The sequence below is a fragment of the Halichoerus grypus genome, chromosome 15 (assembly GCF_964656455.1).
Source record: "Halichoerus grypus chromosome 15, mHalGry1.hap1.1, whole genome shotgun sequence".
Lineage (NCBI taxonomy): Eukaryota > Metazoa > Chordata > Mammalia > Carnivora > Phocidae > Halichoerus > Halichoerus grypus.
The window spans coordinates 60,743,911-60,769,489 of record NC_135726.1 but is presented as its reverse complement, the minus strand read 5'-3'; the positions used below and the strand labels follow the sequence as shown (position 1 = coordinate 60,769,489).

The 25,579-nt window shown below is 53.4% G+C and overlaps 2 protein-coding genes and 1 pseudogene across 9 annotated transcripts; 1 reads left to right on the top strand and 2 right to left on the bottom strand.

Moving 5' to 3' along the window:
• The first annotated feature begins 112 nt into the window (after window positions 1–112).
• On the top strand, window positions 113–8,724 carry SLC27A5 (solute carrier family 27 member 5). Its single transcript, XM_036074449.2, has 10 exons — window positions 113–1,802; window positions 2,489–2,698; window positions 3,074–3,232; window positions 5,126–5,250; window positions 6,080–6,274; window positions 6,358–6,448; window positions 7,029–7,227; window positions 7,466–7,563; window positions 7,745–7,875; window positions 7,958–8,724. The coding sequence occupies exons 1-10, from the start codon at window positions 1,124–1,126 to the stop codon at window positions 8,132–8,134; spliced, it is 2,064 nt and encodes a 687-aa protein (XP_035930342.1). The 5' UTR covers window positions 113–1,123; the 3' UTR covers window positions 8,135–8,724.
• On the bottom strand, window positions 4,306–17,102 carry LOC118548248 (uncharacterized). Of its 8 annotated transcripts, none has more exons than XM_078062908.1 (8): window positions 16,652–17,102; window positions 16,283–16,526; window positions 15,598–15,657; window positions 15,021–15,147; window positions 14,568–14,684; window positions 14,318–14,434; window positions 7,071–14,052; window positions 4,306–5,526 (listed from the first exon to the last, which is right to left on the bottom strand). In XM_078062908.1, the coding sequence occupies exons 4-7, from the start codon at window positions 15,139–15,141 to the stop codon at window positions 12,602–12,604; spliced, it is 1,806 nt and encodes a 601-aa protein (XP_077919034.1). In that variant the 5' UTR covers window positions 15,142–15,147; window positions 15,598–15,657; window positions 16,283–16,526; window positions 16,652–17,102; the 3' UTR covers window positions 4,306–5,526; window positions 7,071–12,601. The 8 variants fall into 8 exon arrangements, with proteins under 8 accessions (XP_077919034.1, XP_077919035.1, XP_077919036.1 ...); XM_078062909.1 differs by having other exon boundaries at window positions 15,598–15,679; window positions 16,366–16,526; XM_078062910.1 differs by having other exon boundaries at window positions 16,366–16,526.
• A 1,759-nt stretch (window positions 17,103–18,861) lies between these two features.
• On the bottom strand, window positions 18,862–21,117 carry LOC118548249 (small ribosomal subunit protein uS14 pseudogene; annotated as a pseudogene).
• Window positions 21,118–25,579: the final 4,462 nt, after the last annotated feature.

The following is a 25,579-nucleotide window of genomic DNA, read 5'->3' as shown; positions in this document are numbered from 1 at the left end:
AGTGCCCCCGTCCCTGGGCAGCTAACCCTAACCTCCCAGGCTCCCTGGGCAGAGACAGGATGATCCACTTGGCCGCTCATGCCTCTGTTCTCCAGGAGGAAGTGGGATGCACATATGACTGGCACTTGGCTCTTCTAGAGCCCTTGGTCCTATGGGGAGAGGTACAGGCCAGCCCTGAGGTGCATCTGGAAGAAGGAAGCCATATGTGGGAAAGATGCAGACTTCGAGGCCCTTCCCGCCGGAATCTCAAGGCCCTTTGGACTCTAGGCTTCCCCTCCCCCATCCTGATGGGCATGATGGTTGAGCACCTTACTTTGGGGTGGGGGGGAAGGTGTCCAGGGAGTCTTTGAGGCCAGGCTGCCATGTGGGGATCTGAGCTCCAGGATGCCTACCCTGGCTGGTAAGTTCTGAAGTGCAAGGCGGGGGGTGGGGCAAAAGGGGAGAAGCAGCCAGGACCCCTGGGCTGCTAACCAGGGGGCTGAAGGTACTGATCCCTGGTAGCAAACCAGTGTCACAAGACCCCGCATCAATTCGGCTGCCAGCCCAGAAAGCAGCCACTCTTCTGCTTCCAGAGCATTGGCGGCACCTGACCATGGGCACCCTGTCTTAAGGATTTGGAGCAGGTGGAGAGGGGTTTGAACTGAAGACCTGCGGGCTCCCAGGTCAATGGCACCGCCTCTCTGAGCTCCCCCTCTGTGACTGCCTCCCAGAGGTGAAGGGCTAAGGCTTTCCGGTCCAACCATTGCCCACGTTCCGGGCGGGGGGAGTTTAGCCTCCTGAACCCCATGGATGCCAGGGGGTGGGGCAGACTCAGCCCAGCATATGGGAGGGGGTGGGGATATCAGAACTGGGTTTGAATTTAGGCACTGAATTTGTTCCTTCAACTATTTGCGGAGTGCCAGGCACGTACCTGGCTAGAGGTAGGCACAGTGAAACAAGTCGGGTTAAAAAGGGCTGGGGGGTGGAGTCCTGAGGCCAGAAGCCTGGCTGTCAACACCTCCAGGGCCACTGTCAGGGGGTGGGGGTGGGGGCGGGACTAAGGGGTCAGAGATCTGGGCCAGGCAGCCCCTGGCAGAAGTTACTAGCAGTCTGTGGACACTTCTCTGAGGAGGGAGCGGGCGCCATGGGCATCTGGCTGCGACTAGCCTTGTTACTGTTGGTGCTGCGGGCTCTGGGGCAGCCCGCGTGGCCTGCGGCTGTGGCCCTGGCACTGCGCTGGCTCCTGGGAGACTCCATCTTCTGCGTGCTGCTCGGCCTGGCCCTGCTGGCGCGGCCCTGGCTCTGGCCCTGGATGCCCCACTGGCTGAGTCTGGCAGCCGCGGCGCTCACGCTGGCTCTGCTGCCCGCACAGTCGCCCCCAGGGCTGCGCTGGCTGCCTGCAGATATGGCCTATATCGCCGGGATCCTCCGCCTGGGCCTGGTTGTCAGAGCGCGCATGAGACGCCACCCGCCCGACACCTTTGTGGATACCTTCGAGCGACGAGCACGAGCACAGCCGGGTCGCACGCCCTTGGTGTGGAAGGGGCCAGGGAGCCGCTCGGTCACCTTCAGGGAGCTGGACGACAGGGCATGCCAGGCAGTGTGGGCCCTGAAGGCTGAGCTGGGCGGCCTCACAGGCTTGCTTGGTGGGGAGTCGGCTGCCCTCCTGGTGCTGGACGCCCAGACCATTCCGGCCTTGGGTTTGTGGCTGGGGTTGGCCAAGCTGGGCTGCCCCGTGGCCTGGATCAATCCGCATGGCCGGGGAGCGCCCCTGGTGCACTCAGTGCTGAGCTCTGGGGCTCGGCTGCTGGTGGTGGACCCAGGTGAGGAACCCAGAGGCTAGAAGAGGACAGAGGGTCCTGGTGGGGGGCTAGGCAAGGAGATCCTTGCTTCCTACCTACCCTCACAGGCAATTACAGTCAAAGCTTAATTGCTGGAAAGTAATTTTGAGGGCACCAGAGGGTTTTTTTTCATGTTTGTTTCAATCCTTTTTTTTTTTTTTTTTTTAAGATTTATTTACTTTAGGGACACCTGGGTGGCTCAGTGGGTTAAGCCTCTGCCTTCAGCTCAGGTCATGATCCCAGGGTCCTGGGACTGAGTCCCGCGTCAGGCTCTCTGCTCAGTGGGGAACCTGCTTCTCTCGCTGCTTGTGCTCTCTCTCTGTCAAATAAATAAAATCTTAAAAAAAAAAGATTTATTTATTTATTTATGTTAGAGAGTGAGCAGGGGTAGGGGCCAAGGAAGAGGGAGAGAGAACCCTTGAGCAGACTCCCCGCTGAGCGCAGAGCCCCATGCAGTGCTCTCAGGGTTCGATCCCAGGACCCCGAGACCATGACCTGAGCTGAAACCAAGAGTTGGCTCAGCCTGACTGAGCCACCCAGGCGCCCCTGTTTTAATCCTTTTTGCCAACAAATACTAATTATGGGGCTCTATCTTTGGGTCTCGGGTCTCCCCTCCTGACCTCAAATGTGGGCCTTTCCCCAATTTCTCTTCTGACCTGTCCCTGCAGACCTCCGGGAGAACCTGGAAGAGGTACTTCCCAAGCTACAGGCAGAGAACATCCGATGCTTCTACCTCAGCCATTCTTCCCCAACACCAGGAGTGGGGGCTCTGGGGCCTGCTCTTGATGTTGCACCCACCGACCCCGTGCCCACTGACCTACGTGCTGGGATCACACCACAGAGTCCTGCCCTGTTTATCTACACCTCAGGGACCACTGGTGAGGGTGCCCAGCAACCCTAGCCCTGACCTCTGAACCCTAATGCTGCCCTAACCCCAAGCTTGACATGTGCCTCAAACTTGACCTCTGAAACCCATCCTACCCTTTGATTGTGACACCTGGCCTGAACTCTGACCCCCAATGTGTTTTGACTGGTCAGTGCCAGAATCTTGCCTCTGCCCAGTAAACAGCCACTGAAACCCTACCTGAGCTTTGGAATTTACCCTCTGAACCCCAAATCCAATTTTTCTTCCCTGAGCCCACCCACTAATCCCCATACTTGAACACCTCCTAAGAGCCTCAAGCCCCTGACCACGGAGACCCACTCCTATGTGCTGTCCTTTCACCACCCACCCTTCCCACTCCATTCCCCAGGGCTCCCAAAGCCGGCCATTGTCACGCATGAGCGACTGCTGCAGATGTGCAAGATGCTGTCCCTGGGTGGGGTCACAGCTGATGACGTGGTCTACACAGTCTTGCCTCTGTACCATGTGATGGGGTTTATCCTTGGGGTCCTCAGCTGCCTGGAGCTCGGTAAGCCCTTTTCTGAAGACCCCTCCAATCTACGGGACCTCCAGACTCAAAGTCAGGGTGGAGCTTTCAGGCTAACAAGGCCCCACAGGTTACCCAGCACCGAAGTTCTTACCTTTGACAAAGGACACACAGCAGCACGCCCCAAGGCTACTTGAGCAGAGACTTGGTCACTTAGTCCCTAGTGGCTTTGCTGTTGTCAGAAAGTGACAAGCTGATATGAGTGCTGGGATAGTCAGTGAGGGTTAGGTGTTCACCAAGCATTCCATTGGGCTATCTTCCTGGACACCTGACTAGCAATTCAGACTGGGAACTCTCCCTATAAAACTCTTTTTGAGTTTTTATAAAAAACTTTGAAACACATACAAATTTCTAAATATTTCTACATGAATTCTCATGTACCCACCATCCAGCTTCAGCCACCATCAGCATTTTGCTTTCAAACATACACAGTAAAGCAAAAGTAGAGAAAATAGTTTGATGATGTCTCACATATCCTCACCCACCCTGGACAATTGTTAACATGTTGCCAATCTTTCTTCATATGTATTCCCCTCTTTATTTCTCAATTATTTTAGAACAAATCCTAGACACTGTATCTTTTTGCTTGTAAGTATTCAGTATGTATCTCTAACATACAAGGACTTAAGAACTGTCACCATAGTGATAATCACATCTGACAAAATTAACAGTAACTCTAATATCATCTGATGCACAGGTCATGTTTGAATTCCCCCAATGACATGTCTAATTGTTTTGTTTTGTTTTGTTTTGCTTTTTACAGTTAAAGTCCCCTCACTGTACTTGCTTGTTTGTTCTCTGCTCCTCTTTCCCCTGCATTTCTTGTTAGACTGGAAATTTCCTCTAGAGACGTTAGATTCAGTTCAATTATTGGTGGCAAGAACCTTGGTGGGATGCATTATACTTCCTAATACATCACATGGAAGGCAGCTCATAACTGTTACCCTACCTTAGAGAGGCTAAGATGAATTGGGGAGCTGTATGTATGTGTGTATGTATGTATAGTTGACACGTTACATTAGTTTCAGGTGTACAATGTAGCAATTAGACAAATCTACACATTGGGGGGCTTTAATTGGAAAACTCCCTGTCAACCTTCCCCCTGGTTTTACCAGCTCTTGAAGACCTTTCCTGAATCAGGCATTTCATCAGGGGTTGCAAACAAAGTTGTCACTTTCAAGACCAGCATCCATTTTCACACAGAAGGCATTGTTTTTTACCTCCCTGCCAAAAATACAGCCTCAAAGAAGACATACACTTGCTACCTCACCAGGCACACGAGCAATTGTCCCTTTGGGTGCAGGGATGATAATATTTAGCTTGCAGGGTTTTTTGAGGATTAGGGTTGAGGTAGGGAGAGTGCTTTCCACAAAGCCAGCTGCAGAGGAGGTGATCAGCTAAAAAAGGGTCACTTTCCTGGAGTGATAAGTAGTGGCCTGTAAAATTTATTAATCCATGTGTCCATCCTTCAAGACATCCTCCCACCAACTCATGCATCCATCTACTAACCTACCTCCTCACCCACCCACGCATCCATGCCACCACCAATCCATCTGCCCACTCATCCACCCACCTATCTATCTGCCCAGCTAGACATTCATAAAACATTTATCATAATCAAGAGTGATTAATATTCATAGCCCTTATTTAGCAGTGCTCACTTTGTACCAAGCATTGAGCTTGGTACACATTCTGAAGATAGAATGCAAACCCATGCCCACCTATGCTCTTCTCATGTGGGTGGTCCTAGCTGGGTCAGGGACACACAGATGAGCTCCAAATCCTGTGCTTCAAAGGGCCACAGTTAGGTGATCAAAGCAGCTTATCACAGTGGCATGGAAGCATGACCTGAAACCCTTTCCTCTCCCCACTCAGGAGCAACCTGTGTCCTGGCCCCCAAGTTCTCTGCTTCCCGCTTCTGGGATGACTGTCGGCAGCATGGTGTGACTGTGATCCTGTATGTGGGTGAGGTCCTGCGGTACCTGTGTAACACTCCACAGGTGAGGGGCTAAGATTAGGGCTCCATGGTGAATACCTCAGGTATGATCCTAGATGTCATCTCAGGTAAAGGTTTCAGAGAGATTCAGGTACAGGACTCAAGCAAGGTCCCTTAGGTAAAACACCCCAGGCAACAGCCACAGTTAACGCATCCCACACAAGGTTTCCAATCATGGCTTCTATGATGATCAGCAGTGCTACCTTGGGCAGGCGACTTCACCTCTCTCAGCCTCAATGTCCTCATTTGGAAAATGAGGATAATAACTCAAAGGTGGTATCTGTGAGAATAAAACATATATAAAGTGCCTAGAACAAAGGATGATTCGGGGTAAACTCACTAGATGTGAACTTATCAGCAATGAGGTATGGATCCCAGATAAAATGCTTCAGGTAACTACCTCCAGGTAAGGCCCCCAGGTGTCTCCCCAAGGTGAAACTTCAAGTCACTCCCCAGTTTACCTCCAGGTAAAGGCCCCTAAGTAACCCCTCCAGGTAACCTCCCCCCAGGTAAAAGTTCCAGGTACTACCCCTACATAAGATCCTAGATATTTTCTCTAGGTAAGCCCTGGATAAGGCCTCCAGTCACCCCTAGGTATCCCTTCAGGTAAGGCTTTTAGGTAACTTACCCCCAGGTAACCTCTGCAGGTAACCCTCCAAGTACAGACTCCAGGTAACTACTCTCAAGTAAGAACCCTTGGTAGACTACCTAGGTATAGATGCCCCCCCCCATCACCTCCCAGGTAATTCCTCAGGTAAAGACCAAGACATAGCCTTCCTAGGTAAGGGTTCTAGGGCACACTCCTCTTCACTCTTCTTGGGATGTCCCTGCAGCGACCAGAGGACCGGACACATACAGTCCGCTTAGCAATGGGCAATGGACTCCGGGCAGATGTGTGGAAGTCCTTCCAGCAGCGCTTTGGCCCCATCCGGATCTTGGAAAGCTATGGCTCTACAGAAGGCAACATTGGCTTCGTCAACTACCCAGGGCGCTGTGGGGCCCTGGGCAAGATAAGCTGCTTGCTTCGAGTGAGTGGGTTGGGTGGGACAGTGGCCCTGATTGAGGCTGAGCCCACAGGACCTCTACTGACACTTCCCCACCCTCCACTCAGATGCTGTCCCCCTTTGAGCTTGTACAGTTCGACACGGAGGCCGAAGAGCCTGTCAGGGACAATCAGGGCTTCTGTGTCCCTGTGGGGCCAGGTACAAGGATTGGGAAACCTTCTCTGGGTGTGGGAAGGGCGGGGGCCATCTGGTCCTTGGCTGGAACAGCTGCCCAAAGCCTTGAGGTCAGTGCCCAGTGGTGGTGTCTGCTGCCCTCACCTCGTCTGACCACTGCCTGGGACCCTCTGCCTCTCAGCTTCTCAGCTCTGCCTGGCTCCTCTGCCTCAATCTCTTGCTTTACTGGGTCTCTGGGTGTCCATTTGTGGAAGTCATGTCCTCCCAGGCATCAATCTCTTGTCCAGTACCTTCTCCTAGGGTCTTCTCTCCTGGGGCCATGCACGGTCTTGGCCATATCTCTTTCTTCCCACCACCATTTGTCTCTGTCCCGTGTCCTTCCCTTGTTATCCTCTTTCTATTTCTAGTGGGCCCCCCAATGTCTCCTGTCTCCCAGTCTCTGTCTCCCCTCCCCCATCTTTATCTCTAGGTCTCTCTCTGTCTCTTCTTTGGCAGGGTCTCGGTGATGAAGAGTTCACCATGGTTGGTAACCTCCGGCCGGGGGCTGGTGGGTTGTGCCGTTCTTGGCCATGGTTAATGCCCTAATTCCAACTCCTACCCCCAGGGGAAGCGGGGCTTCTGCTGACCCAGGTCTTGAGCCACCAACCTTTCGTGGGCTACCGCGGGGCGCGAGAGCTGTCGGAACGAAAGTTGGTGCGGAATGTGCGGCGCAGGGGTGACGTTTACTTCAACACCGGCGACGTGCTGACCATGGACGAAGAAGGCTTCCTTTACTTTCGCGACCGCCTCGGGGACACCTTCCGGTCGGGTCCCGGACGGGACTGGGGGAACGGGTGGCAGGGGCTTCCTGGTCCTTTGAGGGAGCCAGGCTGAAGAGGCGGGACTTCCGGACCCAGAGGGGCGTGGCTTCTCGATCCTGAAGGGGCCGGAGTTGGGCAGAACCACCTATCAGATCTTGTAGGAGGAGGGGCTTGGTGGGCAAGAGGCGGGGCCTCCGCTTTGCCACGGTTGCGTTCACTGGCATTGGATTCAACCCCACAGATGGAAAGGTGAGAACGTGTCCACGCGGGAGGTGGAGAGCGTTTTGTCACTCGTGGACTTCCTGCAGGAGGTGAACGTCTACGGTGTGTCTGTACCAGGTGTGGAGGATCTGCCTCATTTTAAACCTCCAACAGCTTTGTGGGCAGAGGGGTGTTTTCCAGATTTTACAGGTGGGAGAGCTGTTGGGGTACAGCCAGTGAACAAAGATGGGCAAAGTGAGAGGGTCAGCCATGGGCACTGTGAGTTGGGTGATCTGAGAATGACTGGCGTGTTCCCCAGGTTGTGAGGGCAAGGTGGGCATGGCTGCCGTGCAGCTGGTCCCCGGCCAGACCTTCGATGGTCAGAGGATGTACCAGCATGTCCGCACTTGGCTCCCTGCCTATGCTGCACCCCATTTCATCCGTATCCAGGTGAGCTCAGGGTGGCAGAAGTAGGTGGATGGGAGGTCTTGGCCAGGGCCTCACAGTCGGGTTATGCTTACTGCCCCTGCAGGACACCCTGGCAATCACAAGCACATTCAAACTGGTGAAGTCACGTTTGGCACGTGAGGGCTTCAATGTAGGCATCATTGCTGACCCCTTGTTCGTGTTGGACAATCAGGCCAAGGCCTTCCGGCCCCTCACGGTGGACGTGTACCAGGCTGTGTGCAATGGAACCTGGAGACTCTGACTATTTGGCCAGTCCACAGGACATCTGAAGTGGTAGTGCCCAATGCTGACTACCACTACCATTTGCAGGTCACCTCCCCCCACCCCAAACCTGCTGACGATCATCATGAATCCTAGCCTGGCTATAAGCCCCATTGCAGAGAGTGAGATGATGCTAGGCCCAGTAACGGAGTGAGAATAAACTTGGATGTATACACAGATGTCTATGTGTGTAGGGGCCAAGGGTAGGTAGCCCCAAGATGGGCCCCTTTGGCATAAAGATTATTTTGTGTTAAAAGCAATAAAACCCCAGCAGATTCAGAAGCTCTTTATCTACCCCACAGATAACTATATAATGACAGGGAGGAATTTAGCAAGACCTCTTTTATCAAATTCCTGTGTCCTCTTGTTTCTTAATGGCCCAAAGACCGTTTACCAAATATTTACTCTTTCATTTTCCTTTAAATTACATTATTTCCTATTGAATTCCCGGACATCTATACTTTTCTCAGTTCAGTATGACATGTACACCTCATTTTGCCTGTCTTTGGAATTTTATGGCTGTATATATTCCCCATATGTACCAAATTAAATTTTATTTTCTCCTGTTAACATGTCTCGTGTCAATCTGATTCTTAGTCAAGCCAGAAAGACCTTGAAGGGCAGAAGAAATTCTTCCTCCCCAACAGTGGATGGAGATACAAGCAAGGAACTCAGGGCCTAGTGCCTCCAGAGACCTTACTTCAGGGTCCCCCGTCTCCCTACCAGCCTCAGGGAATGGCTCTGTCTAGGCAAGGCCACCAGTGCAGGAGGAGCCAGGAGCCTCAAAGTCATTCCAGGATTGAGAGATGAGGTTCACTCTATCTATAGGTCTTTTTGTGGCCCCTGATGGGCTGACCCCAGGTCAGCAGATGTGGATACGGTCGGGAAGGTGTAAGGAGAAGTGCTATCGTGGTGATATGACAAGGACATTGGGCTAAGCCGAGAAGGAGGAGCAGCAAGTAACTGGGAAAAGAGTGTCCTTGGCAGAGTGCACCTGCAAAAGCCCTGATGCAAGTCCTGTGGGGAGGGGTGGGGAGCAGATCAGAGCCCTCTGGAAGATAAAGTCCAGTGTCCTAGGGGCCAAAAGAGCTGTAGGCAGGAGGATGCTTTTGCTGGTTTCAGGAAAGTGTTGTGTACTGTGTCAGGGGCTTTCAATGTTACTTGATCGTTATGGAACTATAGTCTGTGGGCCAAGGGAAAGTGAGTGGCAAAGGCTTTGGAAGTATAGTCCTCAATGTTTCAAGAATCAAAAGTGCGGGCGCCTGGGTGACTCAGTTGGTTAAGTGACTGCCTTCAGCTCAGGTCATGATCCTGGAGTCCCGGGATCGAGTCCCGCATCGGTCTCCCTGCTCAGCGGGGGGTCTGCTTCTCCCTCTGACCCTCTTCCTGCTCGTGCTCTCTCTCATTCTCTCTCTCTCAAATAAATAAATAAAATCTTAAAAAAAAAAAAAAAGAATCAAAAGTGCTTCCATGGGAATTAGGATAAACGCAGATGGCACTGAACCTCTGGGAAGTGCAATCCACCCCATGTCAGGGGCTATAGGTGCTGCCCAGGCATCTTAAGAGCTGGAAACCTGGAAAAGGGGAATAGCACATGTTAATCCTCAGTGAAGTGGTCTGTGCTCTCTCCATGGCAGGAATCGCTGCCTGCGTGTTGTAAATGTTGTAGGCTGGGGCACACGTGGGTGTGAAGATTGAGATGTAGGCCTTAAGAGCTCAGATACCAAAAGTGACACCTGGGTAATTGTGGGAGCTGTTAGGTAGAGGCCAGTGATCACGAAAACTCTCTGGTGTGTAGCCCAAGCCGGCTCAGGGGAAACGCTGCTAGTTTTCAAGCCGTCTGGAGTTCTGCAGCATAAGCCTGCAGGGGCCACCCTGCACTTGCCCCAGTGCCGACTCTGTATGTGGCTCTCACCAGACCAGTTGAAGTCCACCCATCCCATCCAATCCTAGCTTCAGAATGCCATTGCCTGACACCTCCTACTCCATCCTCGTACTTGTGGGTTCACGTTCTAAACATACTCTTCCCTGTTGTTTCAGTGGATTTCTGAACTAAGTGAGATGTGTGTTTAGTCCATCTTGACCTAGAAAGCCAGGGAAACTTTTACACTCACAGCCTGCTCAGGGTTAAGAGCAGAGCGGTCAGCCTAGCAGGAAAGAGCCCAACATGACCACATTAAGTTTGGAGGAGGGCAGTGCAAGGCCAAGACATGGGGAAAGGCAGGTGATCATAGTTGCTGTTTCCATGGAATCAAGGTGGGAGCCACTGACCAGTCCTGGGAGAGGTGGACTTAAGGAGGGTGGAGGAAGTGAAGGATAGCAGGAGCCAACCACACAGGTGGGAAGGAGACTGGTGGGGAGATGGGAGAGGGCATCAGTCTCAGCTCAAGGGGTCAGGAGGACTCAGGTTGGAAACTGGACTCCAGGAGCTTCAGTACAAGATGCAGAAAAGGTTGAATATGACTTGAGTACCCACTTGGTGTTTGACAGATGCCCTTGATCCTGAATCCCTGAATTTCCCAGAACAGGTCTCTACCACTTAGAGTGGGGGTTTGTCTGCATTTCACAGCTGTGGGGATTAAGGCTGTGACCTACTCAAGGCACCCTCATGGAGGGGAATCTGGGGGAAGGTGGGATAGGGATAAGGCCAGAGTGTGGACCAGAGCAGAGAGAGGGGAGTCCAGGAGGGGTGGACAGTGGCTCAGGGGCCTGCAGGGTACCAGGAATTCTGGTTCAGTGGACATATACTCCAAGGATCATGGGGAGCCAGCTCCAGCAAGACACCTCTCACTGCCCCATCTCCCCTCTTTGTAGGACTTGTGAGATTCCAGACGTAGAAGGTAGGTCTGAACCTGCTACCAGGTAGAGAGTGGGGGAGACATGTCCTTGCTCATTCTGTATGACAGATGGATACCAGACCTTGGAGGTGATGGGACGAGAGCACCCCCTTGTCTCAGGCTCCCCAGCCTGGATCTACCAAGATTCATCTCACGGTAGAGCTGAGACTTGGGGTGGCCTCATGATATCTACAGTGCTGAAGTCTCCTGGCAGACTCCCACAAACCTCTGGCTGCCATGAAGACATAGGTGTCCCGGCCCCTCATTGGGGAACAGGCAAGCAGCAACTCTACCCTACTTTGAAGGACCTGCATTGAAGCCAAGGCTTCAAAGCTCTGTGATGATGACACTTAGAACTGTGCCGTTAAACCCTTCTGAACCATGACCTGGAGGCTGGAAGGGGAGGCTGAGGCTGTGGACTTCCACAGTGCTGTGCAAGGATTTACACAATGTGCATCCATTCCAACTTCTAATTTTTGCTCTTCTTTTTGCTCCCAAGTAAAGAGACCACTAACATCCCTGGGTGTGGGGACTGAGGTCAGGGTGGGCCCTGGTCTGCTGAGGGCCACAGGGAGAACCAAGGAGCCCCGTGGTCTCCTCCAAACCTGTTGTTACGATCACCTCTCGTCAGGGCAGGGGGGATATAAAGGCTCCTGCAGCGGTACCTTTGGTAACAACGGGACGTGGCCAATGCTGAGGCTTGGATGAGAAACCGAATGAAAGAGCACGGCTCAAGAGCCATCATTCTTGATGTCTGTCTCCCTCTCCCCACCCCAGGGACCTCCACCTCTACTTGGCCCACCCACTGTGGGACCGCCATGTGCGGGCGGCCAGGCCTGGCATCACCCAGCTCTCACACTGGCAGACCCGAGCACAGCTGCCAGAGCCTGGGGGCAGACTGGTGAGCTGTCTGGATGCTGGGCCTGTGGCCTGGATTCGAGTCCTGGCTCTGCTGTGTACAACTCACATCCCCTCTCTCTGCCTCCGTTTCCTCATCTGAGAAGTGGGGATAGCAGTCACAGCAGCCGCCTCACAGGGCTGGCAACTGGCACATGTTGGCCCTTAGCAAGATCCTGCCTGTCAGAATCCCTCTGTAGGCCTGAATCTCTCTCCCTCTCTCGTCTGTTCTTTTCCCCAGAGGTGGAAGCTAAGACAGAGCCCAAGGTCAACACCAGACCCCCACATGACCTCCTACCCACTAGGTCCGCTCCCAGGAGGCCTCGGAGGAAGTGAGGTCTTGGAAGAATATCCTGAGGGTCGGCCTGGCGGCCAGTTTGTGCATGGACAGGGGAAACTCCTAGGACTGCCTCCCCAGCATTCCAGCAGTCCCCCTCCTCACCTGAGCACCCACAGTCATCACAGGCACGAAACGGCACTCTATTGCCAAGTCTCTGCCCTGCCAAAGTCCCAACATCCAAATGGGGGAAACATCCCCCTGCTATTTCTGCAGCCTGACCACTTAGGGTTGGAGTGAGCCGTGGCTGAAATGGCAAACATCGTCACCGTGTGCAGATGGAACGACAGTGCACACACGGGTCCTTCTCCAAAGCGTGGATATGCAGGGAACGCGGGTGTTTTACGACAAGCCAGGGAAGGTTGGAGCTGTGACCTCAGGCTTCAGCAGGCTTCGAAACTGCGGCTGGACCTGAGGCAGGAGTGGACCCCGCTTCCCTCCCCAGTGAGCCCTCTGATGACACCACCGAAGAAGGCCTGGCCTGGGGGGTCAGGCCTGCCCCACGCCGGGGTCTGCGCACAGGTTTCTCTCCCGTGTGGATCCTCTGGTGGTGGAAGAGGGCCGGGCGCTCGCGGAAGGCGCGGCCACAATGTGCGCACACGAAGGGCTTCTCACCCGTGTGGATGCGTCGGTGGCTGAGCAACACCGCGCCCTTGGCAAAAGCCTTCCCGCAGTCCCCGCAGCGGAAGGGCCGCTCGCCCGTGTGCAGCAGCTGATGCTGCGTGAGGTTAGAGCTGTGGCTGAAGGCGCGGCCACACTGTGCGCAGGCGAAGGGCTTCTCGCCTGTGTGCACACGCTGGTGATTGGAGAGTGAGGAACCCTGGCTGAAGGCGGCACCACAAAGGGCACAAGTATAAGGCTTCTCACCCGTGTGCATGCGCTCATGCTGAATGAGGTGTGAGTGGCGGCAGAAACGGCGGCCACACTGGGCACACGCGTAGGGCCGCCCGCCTGCATGGATCTTGCGGTGCTGGCTGAGGTTGGAGCCGTGGCTGAAGGCCTTGCCACACTCACTGCAGCGGAAGGACTTCTCGGCTGTGTGGATGCGCTGGTGCCTCACCAGCGAGGAGCTGTGCCGGAAGGCCTTGCCACAGGCCGGGCACGCGTAGGGCGTCTCCCCGCTGTGGATGCGCTGGTGCTGCGTCAGGTGCGACGTCTGGCTGAAGGCCTTGCCGCACTGCGCGCACTCGTACGGCCGCTCTCCGGTGTGCGTGCGCAGGTGCTTGAGCAGGTCCGAGCTCTTCACGAACACTTTGTTGCACGCCCTGCATTCGAAGGGCTTCTCCCCGGGAAGGAGGCCAGGGCCTGTGTGGAGGGCCTTGCCCAGCTGATCCCAGGTTGGGGGCTTGTGGGGATCAGGGAGTCTCTGAGGCACCTCGGGAGCCAAACCCTTTCTTCCTTCCCCACTAACGTGACTAACCTCAAGTACTGAGATGCTTGGGAAGACTCTGTGGGGGGCTGCCCACGAGTATGGCTTCTGCCTCTGGGAAGCCCTCCGGTGTTTAGCTGGCTTGCGACCTTCTATTATGGCCAACTCCCGGGCTTGGCCATCCTGGTGAGTCCTCAGTGGGGAGGTCAGCCGCAGACTGACACTGGCCTCCCCACTGCCAGGACCTAGCAGGAGCCGTTCCCAGTAGATTACAGACACCCCTGTGGGTTTTTTCTCCTGAGAAGGGGAGGTGCCCCGCCAACCGTCCAGGCTTCTCCCTCGCTCACAGATGCCAGCGAAGGGGACCCTCGGAGGTGCTGGAGGGGAGCCATCATGGAAGGCCCCTGGCGGTTCTGCTTCTCCTGGAACAACCCTGTCGTATGCCAGATGACGGGAACCTGAAGGCACAGAAATGGTAGACCCTGGGTCATGCTGGCCGAGAGGGGATGGCCGGGGCAGGCCTAGTGGTCAGACAAAGGGGATGCCAAGGACTGGGTGTGCGAGCTGGGGAGAAAAGCAGCAGCCAGACCGGTGTATGTCATTCACTTCTGTCTCGGGGGACTCCTCCAGCCTGCTTTTGCTCCTCACACGGATGGCTACCTGCCGCTATAGGCTTTACTCACGAACTCTGTTTCCCCGCTGCCTCTCCCCTAGCATGGTCACCTCCATGAAAGCAGGACCAGGAGCGTCCTGGTAAAGGCTGTGCCCCGGTGCCTGGAATGGGGTCCCACGGGAGCTCCCCCTTGGTGGGCAAGCCAAGGCCAGAGCCTCCAGGAGGCGCTGATGATAGAAGGAGAACGGGAAGGAGTCAGGTGGGAGGCAGGAGATGACAGTGTCCGGGAAGGCAGGGAAAGGGGGACAGAAGCCTGGCCACTGGTGGGCCCAAGCTCACACCCTCTGAGTCCCCTCTCACCAGGGCTGGGCTTCCTGTGAGCAGTCCTGGCTGGTGTTGCAACTGTCCCACTGAGAACCCAGGGCTCCTCGCCACGCTCAAGCTGGACGACTACCCGGGGTCGTGAGGCAGAGAGGCCTGTGAGAAAAGACAAGCAAGTGAGGGGCCAGGCCCAGCCTAACAGAGGGCAGGAGTCAGGACTTTATGGGACGTAGATGGAGTCATCCGCGCACCCAAGAAGACCACTCCACAGGGCAGGACTCACAGGAAAAGTGCAATGGTCCCTGTGAGGAATCCCTGTGAGGAGAACCGTGTTGGCAGCAGCAGATGAAAGGGGCCCAGGCTGAACACAGAGGTGCCACGGCGGCCCAGGGACACTCAGCCCGCTGGTGTGAGGCTGCTCATAGGCCAACAGGAGATATGGGCTCGGTGCTGGCAACAGCTGAGCTTCCCGCGGAAAACCCAGGGCCTTACCCAGCGAGGCCACAAGTGCGAAGTTCTCCAGCATCACGTGGCAGTACAAGGCCCTCTGGGCTGTGTCCAGGAGCTCCCACTCCTCGTGGGAGAAGTACACGGCCACATCCTCAAAGGCCATCAGGCCCTACAACAGCGGGCAGGGGAAGATGGACACGATCTAAGCTATGGCTCTACGACCCAGGACCCACCTCCCTGTCCCAAAGGCTACCCTTCTCCATGTCCCTCAGAGGCTTACCTTCCTCCCCCTCACCCCCTCCTCCCCCAGGCTCTGCAACTCTGCAGACGAAACTTCCCTCTTCTCCCCTACACCCTACCTGTCCAGGGCACAGATGCCTGCTTGGCCTCCCCACTGGCCACTCACACCAGGCAGCCAGAGCAAGCTCACGGCCTTCAGATGGCTGCCACCCCAAGGGCAGGCCCAGGTGCCCACTCGTGCTCCAGCCTTTGCACAAACTGACCCTCCCCAGACATGCCCTTAACTGTTCCTGTAACGAGCAGTTGTACACAAGTCCCAGCTATGGACCCGCCAGGACCTGCCCAGGCCTGGAGGGACGCCCCCTTCTGCTGAACTTGCCTGACATCCCAAGGCTGCTCCTCCAGCATGAAGGACTGGCTGGCTGATCCCCTCCAGTCACTACAGGAGGGGGCCCAAGGATCTGGTGAGCACACAGGAAGCCAGTTTCCTCCTCCCTCCATAACCACGCCCACCCCACCCCACCCCCATTTCCCTGGCCAAAACCTTGCCTTAGGCCACTTGACTTCCTCCCAGAGCCCCAGGGGCTACCAGCCTGTCTTCACATCCCTGGAGTGCTACCCATCCCTGGCTGAGTCCGTAAGATTCCTTCCTCCTAAATGTGATTCCCAGGCCCTGCTGGCTCAGAGTATCAGGGCTGTGTCCTTGGACATCTGCAATTCCAGGTCCACGTGATACCTCCACTCCGGGACAGCACAGATTCCCTGATCTTACTCTGAAGCCTGCTTTCCCTTCAAATTCCGCAGTTCTGTTCTTCTGGGTGCTCAGGACAAAAAACTTGGGACTGTGCTCCACTCGGGCCACCCGCTCCCACGCCGCACCTGAGACATCAGATCTCTCCAGAATCCAACCACTTTCCCCATCTCCGCTGGCCCAGTCCCAGTGTGCCGCAGGTGCCGTCTTCGGCCACCCGGGCTGTGGCAGGGCCGGCCCCTGCACACGGCCACCCCCGCCCTGCGTCATTTCTCCGCCAAGCAAACCGTGGGATACTTTTAAAAACCCTAACTTAAAGCACGTCCAGTCTCTGTTCGAATCCTCCCACGGCTCCCGACACAACTCCTCAGCCTGCCATTTCTCTCCCGTGCTCACGTCCGGAAGCTCGGTTCCCGAAGCACCTAGGCTCCGTCTCCCCTCCCAGCTTTTGCACGTGCGGGACCCTCCGCCTGGAACTTCCTTCTACACCTCACTCCCTTGGCTGCCCGAAGCGGGGATCTCACACGCGCACGCTCCACTGGCCTGAACACCGGGGCCTGGAACGAACCGAGAGGGGAGACAAGACGTTCGGGTAAAGTGCCTCCCTGAGCCGAGACTCGGGTCCCTCCCGGAGGGATCTAGGTGGCTGGCGGGGGAGGGGGTCTTACGCTTCCTCTCTCACCTGCGCCGGGTCCGTCAGCGCCGCGGTCGCCATCAGAACCTGTACCTGGGGACGCGCAGAAAGCGACGGATACGCGGACGTCCCGGCTCCGGGCCTCAGTCTCTCCGTCCGACTAGCGCACAGACGCCCAGGACGCCGTCTCCCCTGCCGCCCGGGGGTCGGAGAGCACGTGACGCGGGGCACCGCCCCACAGCCCGCAGGGCGGCCCAGGCTACACCCGGAGAAACCGAGGCTCGGGGGGCGCGACCGTCGCCCGCGACCACGGCGTACGCTAGCGGCCCTCCGCTCGCGCCCTCGTCGCGGCCCTCGCCTCGGGTCTCCAAGGCTCCTGGAAGGCCGACCCGGACCCGCCGCGCTCCAGTCCCCAACACCCGTGCGGCCCCACGCCCCGCAGCAAAGTGACAGTCCCGGACGCCGGAAGTCCAGCCCCCGCAAGCCCTCATTGGCCCAATGCGCGCCGCGGACGCACGCGCGGCGCCTTCTGGGAAGCGTAGTTCCCGCCCGCTCTGCGGCCGGGTGGGCGGAGCCCTTTCCGACGTCCGTGGCAACGGCCAGGCGGCTCCGCGCAGCGCGCTGGGAAATGGAGTCCCGCGGGCGCGCCCCCGCTTTCGTGGGCCTGTGCGCCTGAGGTGGTGAGTCGCCTGGCTGGGCGTCCTGCGCTCGGGGTCCTGGGACCCCGGCCTGCACCCAAGCGGCCCCGAGGCTCAACGCTGGGCTCGCAGAAGCGGAAACCGCTGACGTCCCTGGAGGCGACCCCAGCCTGGGGCTTTAAGGACAAAGCCCAGTGGGAGGGGCGGGCTCAGACGGGTGTCGCTTCGGGAGCGAGCCCGGGAATGCCGACCCCAGCTCCACCTCTGGAGGCCTGTGCTCGGGTTTGGCCTCTCTGTGGCCTGTGAAGGGCTGACATCAGTTTTGCAGCCCCTACACCAAGAGGTGCAGGCCCCCAGCCTCAAGTTCTCTTGAGTCTGAATTGTTCTCTGAGACGTCCCTAAACCACCTGTTTTCCTTGCTAAAGCCGACCGCGCACAATGTACTTTCCCAGATTGGCTTGTCTTGGGTCGTCTGGGTGTTGCTGGCCCATCACGGTATCGACTCCTTCGTCCTTTTTCCCTGGGACAACCTGAGTGTCTGTCACACATAAAAGCCAAAGGAAAGGCAGTCTCAATGCACTCGGACGACCGCTGGCAGAGAATAAGAGTTTCCCTCCGTTGCCCCACGGTGACGGTTTCTGGTTTTTCAGGGTCCTTAATCTTCATACATAGGTGGTACAATAATGTTACCCAGTGCATGTTACCCACTGTTTTAAGGAAATATGGAATTAATTGTGTCAAGTTCGTTCATTCTTTCTGCCTGCCTTCCTCCCTTCCTCCCTCCTTATACATGCACCTATCTCAGCCATAACTGTCCTTAGAATGTGAATCCTCGAGATGCACGAGAGCACATCAATTTTGGAATATTCGTGTGTAAATATTGCTCACTTTGAAAGAATTTAAGAAAATCTAACATTAAACTTGTGATTTAATCAAAAGCTTAGGGATTTGGGGCACCTGGGTGGCTCAGTCGTTAAGCGTCTGCCTTTGGCTCAGGTCATGATCCCAGGGTCCTGGGATCGAGCCCCACATCGGGCTCCTTGCTCAGCGGGAAGCCTGCTTCTCCCTCTCCCACTACCCCTGCTTGTGTTCCCTCTCTCGCTGTCTCTCTCTCTGTCAAAAAATAAATAAAATCTTTAAAAAAAAAAAAAAAAAAGCTTAGGCATTAATATTTCAAGCACTGTTTGAATGTTTGGAGACACTATTTCTTTTTTTTTTTTTTTTTTTTATTTATTTGAGAGAGAGAGCGCAAGAGGGGGGAGCGGGAGAGGGAGAAGCAGACTCCCCGCCGAGCAGGGAGCCCGATGCGGGACTCGATCCCGGGACTCCAGGATCATGACCTGAGCCAAAGGCAGTCGCTTAACCAACTGAGCCACCCAGGCGCCCCTGGAGACACTATTTCTTAAAAACTTCTCTTTTGGGGGGGCGCCTGAGTGGCTCAGTGGTTAAGCGTCTGCCTTCGGCTCAGGTCATGATCCCGGGGTCCTGGGATCGAGCCCCGCATCAGGCTCTCTGCTCCGCAGGAAGTCTGCTTCTCCCTCTCCCACTCCCCCTGCTTGTGTTCCCTCTCTCACTGTGTCTCTCTCTGTCAAATAAATAAATAAAATCTTTAAAAAAAAATTTTTTTAAAGCACTCATAATTGGAGTATTTTTATTTTATGTACAATGAGTTGGCATTAAAGTAGGTATCTTGGATATCTGCAGTTAAGGTAGGTTATCTTGGATGACCAATTCAAGGAAGTTCACTTAATCCAACTTAATGAAGCCTATATCCTTCGCGGGCTGACGGAAACACCGACGCCACATATTGAGGCCGTATTTCCGGATCAGACCGTCCCGGTTTGAGCTGACGAGGCAAGAACTAGAACCCTGGCCAAATTTCCTCGGATGGCTCCAGTACAGCTGCTGTGACCCATCTTGCTCTCTCAGATGCAACAAGGCAAAAGTCTTAAAAACTTCTTATTTTAAAATTATCCCTATAGGGACGCCTGGGTGGCTCAGTCGTTAAGGGTCTGCTTTCGGCTCAGGTCATGATCCCAGGGTCCTGGGATCGAGCCCCGCATCGGGCTCCGTGCTCTGCGGGAAGCCTGCTTCTCCCTCTCCCACTCCCCCTGCTCGTGCTTTCTCTCTGTCAAATAAATAAATAAATAAAATCTTTAAAAAATAATAAAAAAATTAAAAAACATAAAATTATCTCTATAATGTGTAATTAGACTAGCGGGATCTTGATTGCCTAATATTTAGGGAAATGCTAATTGGTTGATAAATTCATAATGTAATGAATTGGAAATGATAAAAATGGCAACAAGTCTTCCTCTGTACACAAAATAGCTCCATATCCCTGGCTCCAATATCCCCTGAACAAGATTGTACTTGTCCTTGTACTTGTGGGGTGGGGGTGGGGGCAAGGGGGGCTGTTGTCTGGGGCAGGTGGCTGGACCCTAACCACCCTGGTTGGACCTCTGAAGAGTCCAGGTGGGTTCTTTGTGAAATGCAGGCAAGCCTCTTATCAGGGGATACGTTCTTACAGGCCTCACCATCCACAGCTAGGGAGATGCAGGAATTATTCCCTCCCAACTCTGTGAGAGAAAGGTCTACACTGTTTCAAATTGGCAGCATCAAATGAGATGTTAGTAATTCTTCTGTATCTGGTGTTTCCAAACCCACATGCTTCAAACTTGCAGAAAATATATGCACATGTCCAGCTGGATGCAGAATGCAACATGGAGGCGCACACCTGGGTGCCTCAGTCAGTTAAGTATCTGACTTCAGCTCAGGTCATGATCTCGGGGGTCCTAGGATCAAGCCCCATGTTGGGCTCCCTTTCCCACTCTTCCTCTCTCTCAAATAAATAAATAAAATCTTCTTTAAAAATGCAACATGGACGGGCGCCTGGGTGGCTCAGTTGGTTAAGCGACTGCCTTCGGCTCAGGTCATGATCCTGGAGTCCCTGGATCGAGTCCCGCATCGGGTGCTTCCCCCTCTGACCCTCCCCCCTCTCATGTGCTCTCTCTCTCTCATTCTCTCTGTCTCAAATAAATAAATAAAATCTTTAAAAAAAAAAATGCAACATGGAGGAAGAGGAGTCAGAGCTTAGGCCCAAGGTAGGTCAGGCTGACCTGAGTTTGCAGCTGGGTTCCTCTGACTAACCTGTGTGATCTTGGGCCCCGAGGTCCCCTGTCTGTGATTTAAGTTTCTTCACATCTACAGTACTGGACTCAGAATGCACAGTGTGGGGTTTTTGGGAGTATCAACATTCAGCTCCTGGCCCAGGCTGCCTTGCATTAATGTTGGGCACCTCTGTGACTTGTGGAAAACCCCACACCTGTCTTGGGCCACACCCCTAACAGTGTTACAGCCCTCCATACCTGGGAGTCAGAAAGTGCCTCTAGCCACCAGCATCCTCTCACACTCCATCCTAGCTCAGAGGGTTCATTCTTGACTTCCGTCAGTACGCGAAGGATATAGGCTTAAGTTGGATTAAGTGAACTTCCTTGAATTGGTCATCTAAGATAACCTACCTTAACTGCAGATATCCAAGATACCTACTTTAATGCCAAGTCATTGTACATAAAATAAAAATACTCCAATTATGAGTGCTTTAAAAAAAAAAAGTTTGTTTTTTTTTTAAGATTTTATTTATTTATTTGACAGAGAGAGACAAAGTGAAAGAGGGAACACAAGCAGGGGGAGTGGGAGAGGGAGAAGCAGGCTTCCCGCGGAGCAGGGAGCCCAATGCGGGGCTGGATCCCAGGACCCTGGGATCATGACCTGAGCCGAAGGCAGAACCTCACTTGCTCCTGCCCTACCTTTCATCTCCCAAGGCAGCTGGCTTGTGGAGTGGGCGGGGATGAGGAAGCTGGTACTGCCAGCCATACCTCAGGTGTGTAGCCTGCCCAGGCCGGGCTTGGAGTTGCCAAGTGTTCCCAGGTGGGTGCTCCTATTAGAAGGTTGCCTCATGTTCTAGATGTTCCAGGGCTTATCCTGACAGACTGGGTGTCTTTGTTCATAGGTCTGGATGGCCTTAAATTGTTGTGGGCATAAGACATTTGTAAAGAACCGTAGAGTTGTTATTAAAGAAGGGAAATTTGTCATACTTTGTGATCTACTTTGAAATTCTTAAAAATAATATATTGTATTGTTAGTATTCATTTTCTTAACTCTGAAAATTCAGAAATCAATTTTTTTGAAAAATAGTTGTTTGAAAAGTAACTGTTAGAAACTAAGTTAAAGATTTGATCCTGACAATTGTGGAACTTCACATTTGGCTCTGTAGAGTCTTCTAATTGTTGGCTAGGTCTTTGCTTCCTCTTGTGTATACAGCCCTCTATTAAATATTTTACTATGAAGTATATTTAGGTGTTTCCTGGTGGCTGTGCATAGGTATTTGTTCTATTGAGAGTTTTTTTCCCCCGTCTCAATATGGATTCCCCAATTCTCTGTCACCAACTGGCTGTACAACAGTTCGATTCAGTTGTGACACAAACTGCCCAGAGTCAACACAGATCCCACAGGTTTAGGGTTCAGTCCCACAAGAATAGCCCCACTTCATATGCCAGCCACAAGTGGGGTGCCCAATCTACTCACATATCTGCCTAGCACACTACTAACCTATGGTTCTCACATCCCCACGGTCCCGCCCTAGGCTTGGTAATTCATTAGAACAAATCACCAAACTCAGCAAAGTGTTTTATTTACTATTCCCTGTTTATTGTCAAGAATGCAACTTAGAAACAGCCCAAGGGAAGGGATGCAGAGGGCAAGGTATGAGGGGGGGGGGCAGGGCTTCCCTCTCAGCGCACACCACAGTCCCAGCACCTTGATGTGTTCATTACCAGGGACTATGAGAGATTTTATGGAGTTTCCATTATTGATGAAATCATTGAGCATTTGTGATTAAAGCCAATCCAGCCCCCTCTCCCTTCCCCAAAGGTTGTAAGTAAAACTTGGGGGTAACCCTGTGGTCACAGGCTTGGTTCCTCTGGCAACCATCCCCTATCTTGAAGGCCCCTTTCTGACCCAAGTCACCTCATTAACATAAATTCTGGTTTGGTTGAAAGGGCAAGTGAGGTTCTGGTTCCCGCAGCAATCAAGAATGAACCCTCTGAGCTAGGATGGAGTGTGAGAGGATGCTGGTGGCTAGAGGCACTTTCTGACTCCCAGGTATGGAGGGCTGTAACACTGTTAGGGGTGTGGCCCAAGACAGGTGTGGGGTTTTCCACAAGTCACAGAGGTGCCCAACATTAATGCAAGGCAGCCTGGGCCAGGAGCTGAATGTTGATACTCCAAACAACCATGAGCTTTTTTTTTCTTTTTTTAAAGATTTTATTTATCCATTTGACAGAGAGACACACAGCAAGAGATACCTCGTAACAGGAGAGGGAGAAGCAGGCTTCCCGCTGAGCAGGGAGCCCGATGCGGGGCTCAATCCCAGGACCCTGGGATCATGACCTGAGCCGAAGGCAGACACTTAACCACTGAGCCACCCAGGTGCCCCCCCCTTTTTTAAGATTTTATTTATTTATTTGAGAGAGAGAGAGAATGAGTAGTGGGGAAAGGCAGAGGGAGAGAGAGAGAGAGAAGCGGGCTCCCTCTTGAGCAGGAAGCTTGATGTGGGGCCTCAATCCCAGGACCCAGAGATCATGACCTGAGCTGAAGGCAGACGCTTAACAGACTGAGCCACCCAGGTGCACCCTCGCCTTTTTAAAAATAGTCCAAAGGTTGATATCTTTTTTTGGTTTCCTTTTTTGCTTTTGCTTTTTGGGGTTTTCCTTTTTGGAAGGGCTTTTATTTTTATTATTTATTTATTTAATGGTTAAGTAGGCTCCATGCTCAGTGCAGAGCCCAATGTGGGGCTTGAACTCACAACCCTGAGATCAAAATCTGAGGTGAGATCAAGATTTGGCTGCTTAACTGGCTGAGCCATCCAGGCACCTCTGAAAGGGGCTTTTATTTTTTTATTTTTTAAGATTGTATGTATGTATGTATGTATTTATTTGTCAGACAGAGAAAGAGAGAGAGAGAGCACAAGCAGAAGGAGTGGCAGGCAGAGGGAGAAACTGGCTCCCCGCTGAGCAAGGAGCCCGATGCGGGACTGGATCCCAGGACCCTGGTGTCATGACCTGAGCCCAAGGCAGCAGCTTAACCAACTGAGCCACCCAGACATCCTTGTCAGGTATTTCCAATGCAGTTCCAACAACCCATCTCTGGAATTTAGGATTCTCAACTCTTTTTTCTTTTTTTTTTTTTAAGATTTTATTTATTTATTTGAGAGAGAGAGAATGAGAGAGAAAGAGAGCGTGAGAGGGGGGAGGGTCAGAGGGGGAAGCAGATTCCCCGCCAAGCAGGGAGCCCGATGCGGGACTCGATCCCAGGACCCCCGGATCATGACCTGAGCTGAATCCCAGGCACCCAGGATTCTCAACTCTTAACAAAACATGCATTAAAAGAGAAGACTTCAGGGACGCCTGGGTGGCTCGGTCGGTTGAGCAGCTGCCTTCGGCTCGGGTCATGATCCCGGGGTCCTGGGATCGAGTCCCGCGTCGGGCTCCTTGCTCGGCGGGGAGCCTGCTTCTCCCTCTGCCTGCCTCTCCCCCTGCTTGTGTTCTGTCTCTCTCTCTGACAAATAAATAAATAAAATCTTAAAAAAAAAAAAGGGAAGGAGCCTGAAGAACCATCAAAGAGGCCTCACCTTATCATTTTAATTACAATCAACAATAAAAGGTTGGCTCATAAATAGTAACTGAAATTTGCTTAGGGTGTATTTATTTACCTTTTAATTTTTTCGAGGGTTATTTAAATGAGTGAAGGAGTGAAATCATACTGCTAGCTAATTTTCATCCCTAGCCTGATCCGTTTGGTTTCCCTGTACACCAGAGAGCCAAAAAACACCCCACAATGTTGTAATTTAACAATAAACACTGCATGTTCATTAACACCATACCAAGTATTAGGATTAGGTGTTTAACATGCTTTATCTCATTTAATTTTTTTTTTTTAAGTTTTATTATTTGAGAAAGAGAGAGAGTGCGAGCGAATAGGGTGGAGGGGCAGAGAGAGAATCCCAGGCAGACACCACGCGGAGTATGGAGCCAGACACAGTGCTGGTCCCAGGAGCCTGAGATCCTGACCTGAGGGAAAATCGATAGTTGGATGCTCAAACCGCTGAGCCACCCAAGTGCCCCTGTGTTATCTCATTTAATTTAATCATCACAACATCCTCATGCATCGTTATCCCCATTTTACAGTTGAGGGAAATTTCTCTAAAGTTCAACTAGAGACCACCCTATTCCAAAACTTTTCATGGAATTGTGTAAGATGAGCTGGTTTCAAGTTCTAGGCTCAGCCACGTACTAGCTTCAAAATAGGGGAAGGAGAGGGGAAGATGCCCAACGGGATGCTTCATTTCTTTCTGCCTTACAAGCATTTATCAGCTGTGTTGGTGGTCTCATTACCCTATCGTACAAGCAGAGGGACTCTGGGGGGGCGGGGGGGGGAGAAAGGGAATGAATCATCCGGACACATGGCTGGAACAACATCAGGCAGGTAGAAAGGCATGTATGAGGGCTCTGAGGAGGGACGGTGGCCCTCCGTAAGGTGAGGAAAGTGAGAGAATTGTGGGCTGAGCTGCTATGGGGATTGCGGAGTTGCGGGGGGAGAGGAGGAGGACCACAGTCCCATCTGCATGTTTAAAGGACCATGGGGAAGGCAGTGGATCTTGTGGGGCAGCAAACATAGGAGGCCACTCAGACCTCAGCAGGGAAAGCCAGAAGGGGACAGATTCAGGGTAGGAAGGAGAGGACATGGGTGGCTTCAGAGGAGGTCTTAGTGGATGAGGGTGAGATGGAGGACCTGGCCCAGTAGGAGGCAGGAGGGAGAAACACAAACTCTGACCAGTCTCAGGCAGCAAGGGAGGTGGGAGCTGCAGCCTCCAGTATCACAAGCCTGGAGGAGACGTGTATTTTGCTTTCCTCTCCTCTCCAAAGACCTTATCACTGTGGTTGTGGGGGCATTTCGAGGAATACATAGTGTATCCAAGGACACAGGTTTAATAAGCCAAGGAGTGGTCAACGTGGCCTGCAAGTATGGGGGATTCTAGGCCACGTCCTAGAGTGTTAGAGGCAGGAGATGATGAGAAGGGGCCGATGGCACTGGCTGACGGACCATCAAGGGGAGAACCTGTGAGCTTGCAATGGTCACAGACACATGAAAGGAGAAGAAATTAAGCTACCCCTTGACTGGGCCTCCTCAGCTGCCAAGAGGCAGGAACCCCTGACCCACCCACCCACCCCTCACAACCACACACACAGCTTAGGTCAGAAGTCAGAAGGCTCAGTCC

Excerpts from the sequence above, each read along its gene's own strand:
- SLC27A5 (XM_036074449.2), top strand. The coding sequence starts at position 1,124 with ATGGGCATCTGGCTGCGACTAGCCTTGTTACTGTTGGTGCTGCGGGCT. Across the intron at positions 2,699-3,073 it reads CTACACCTCAGGGACCACTG|GGCTCCCAAAGCCGGCCATT; the intron begins GTGAGGGTGCCC and ends TCCATTCCCCAG. Across the intron at positions 3,233-5,125 it reads CCTCAGCTGCCTGGAGCTCG|GAGCAACCTGTGTCCTGGCC; the intron begins GTAAGCCCTTTT and ends CTCCCCACTCAG.
- LOC118548248 (XM_078062907.1), bottom strand. The coding sequence starts at position 16,684 with ATGGCGACCGCGGCGCTGACGGACCCGGCGCAG. Across the intron at positions 14,435-14,567 it reads TCACAGGAAGCCCAGCCCTG|CGCCTCCTGGAGGCTCTGGC; the intron begins GTGAGAGGGGAC and ends TTCTATCATCAG. Across the intron at positions 14,053-14,317 it reads CTGGTCCTGCTTTCATGGAG|GTTCCCGTCATCTGGCATAC; the intron begins GTGACCATGCTA and ends CTGTGCCTTCAG.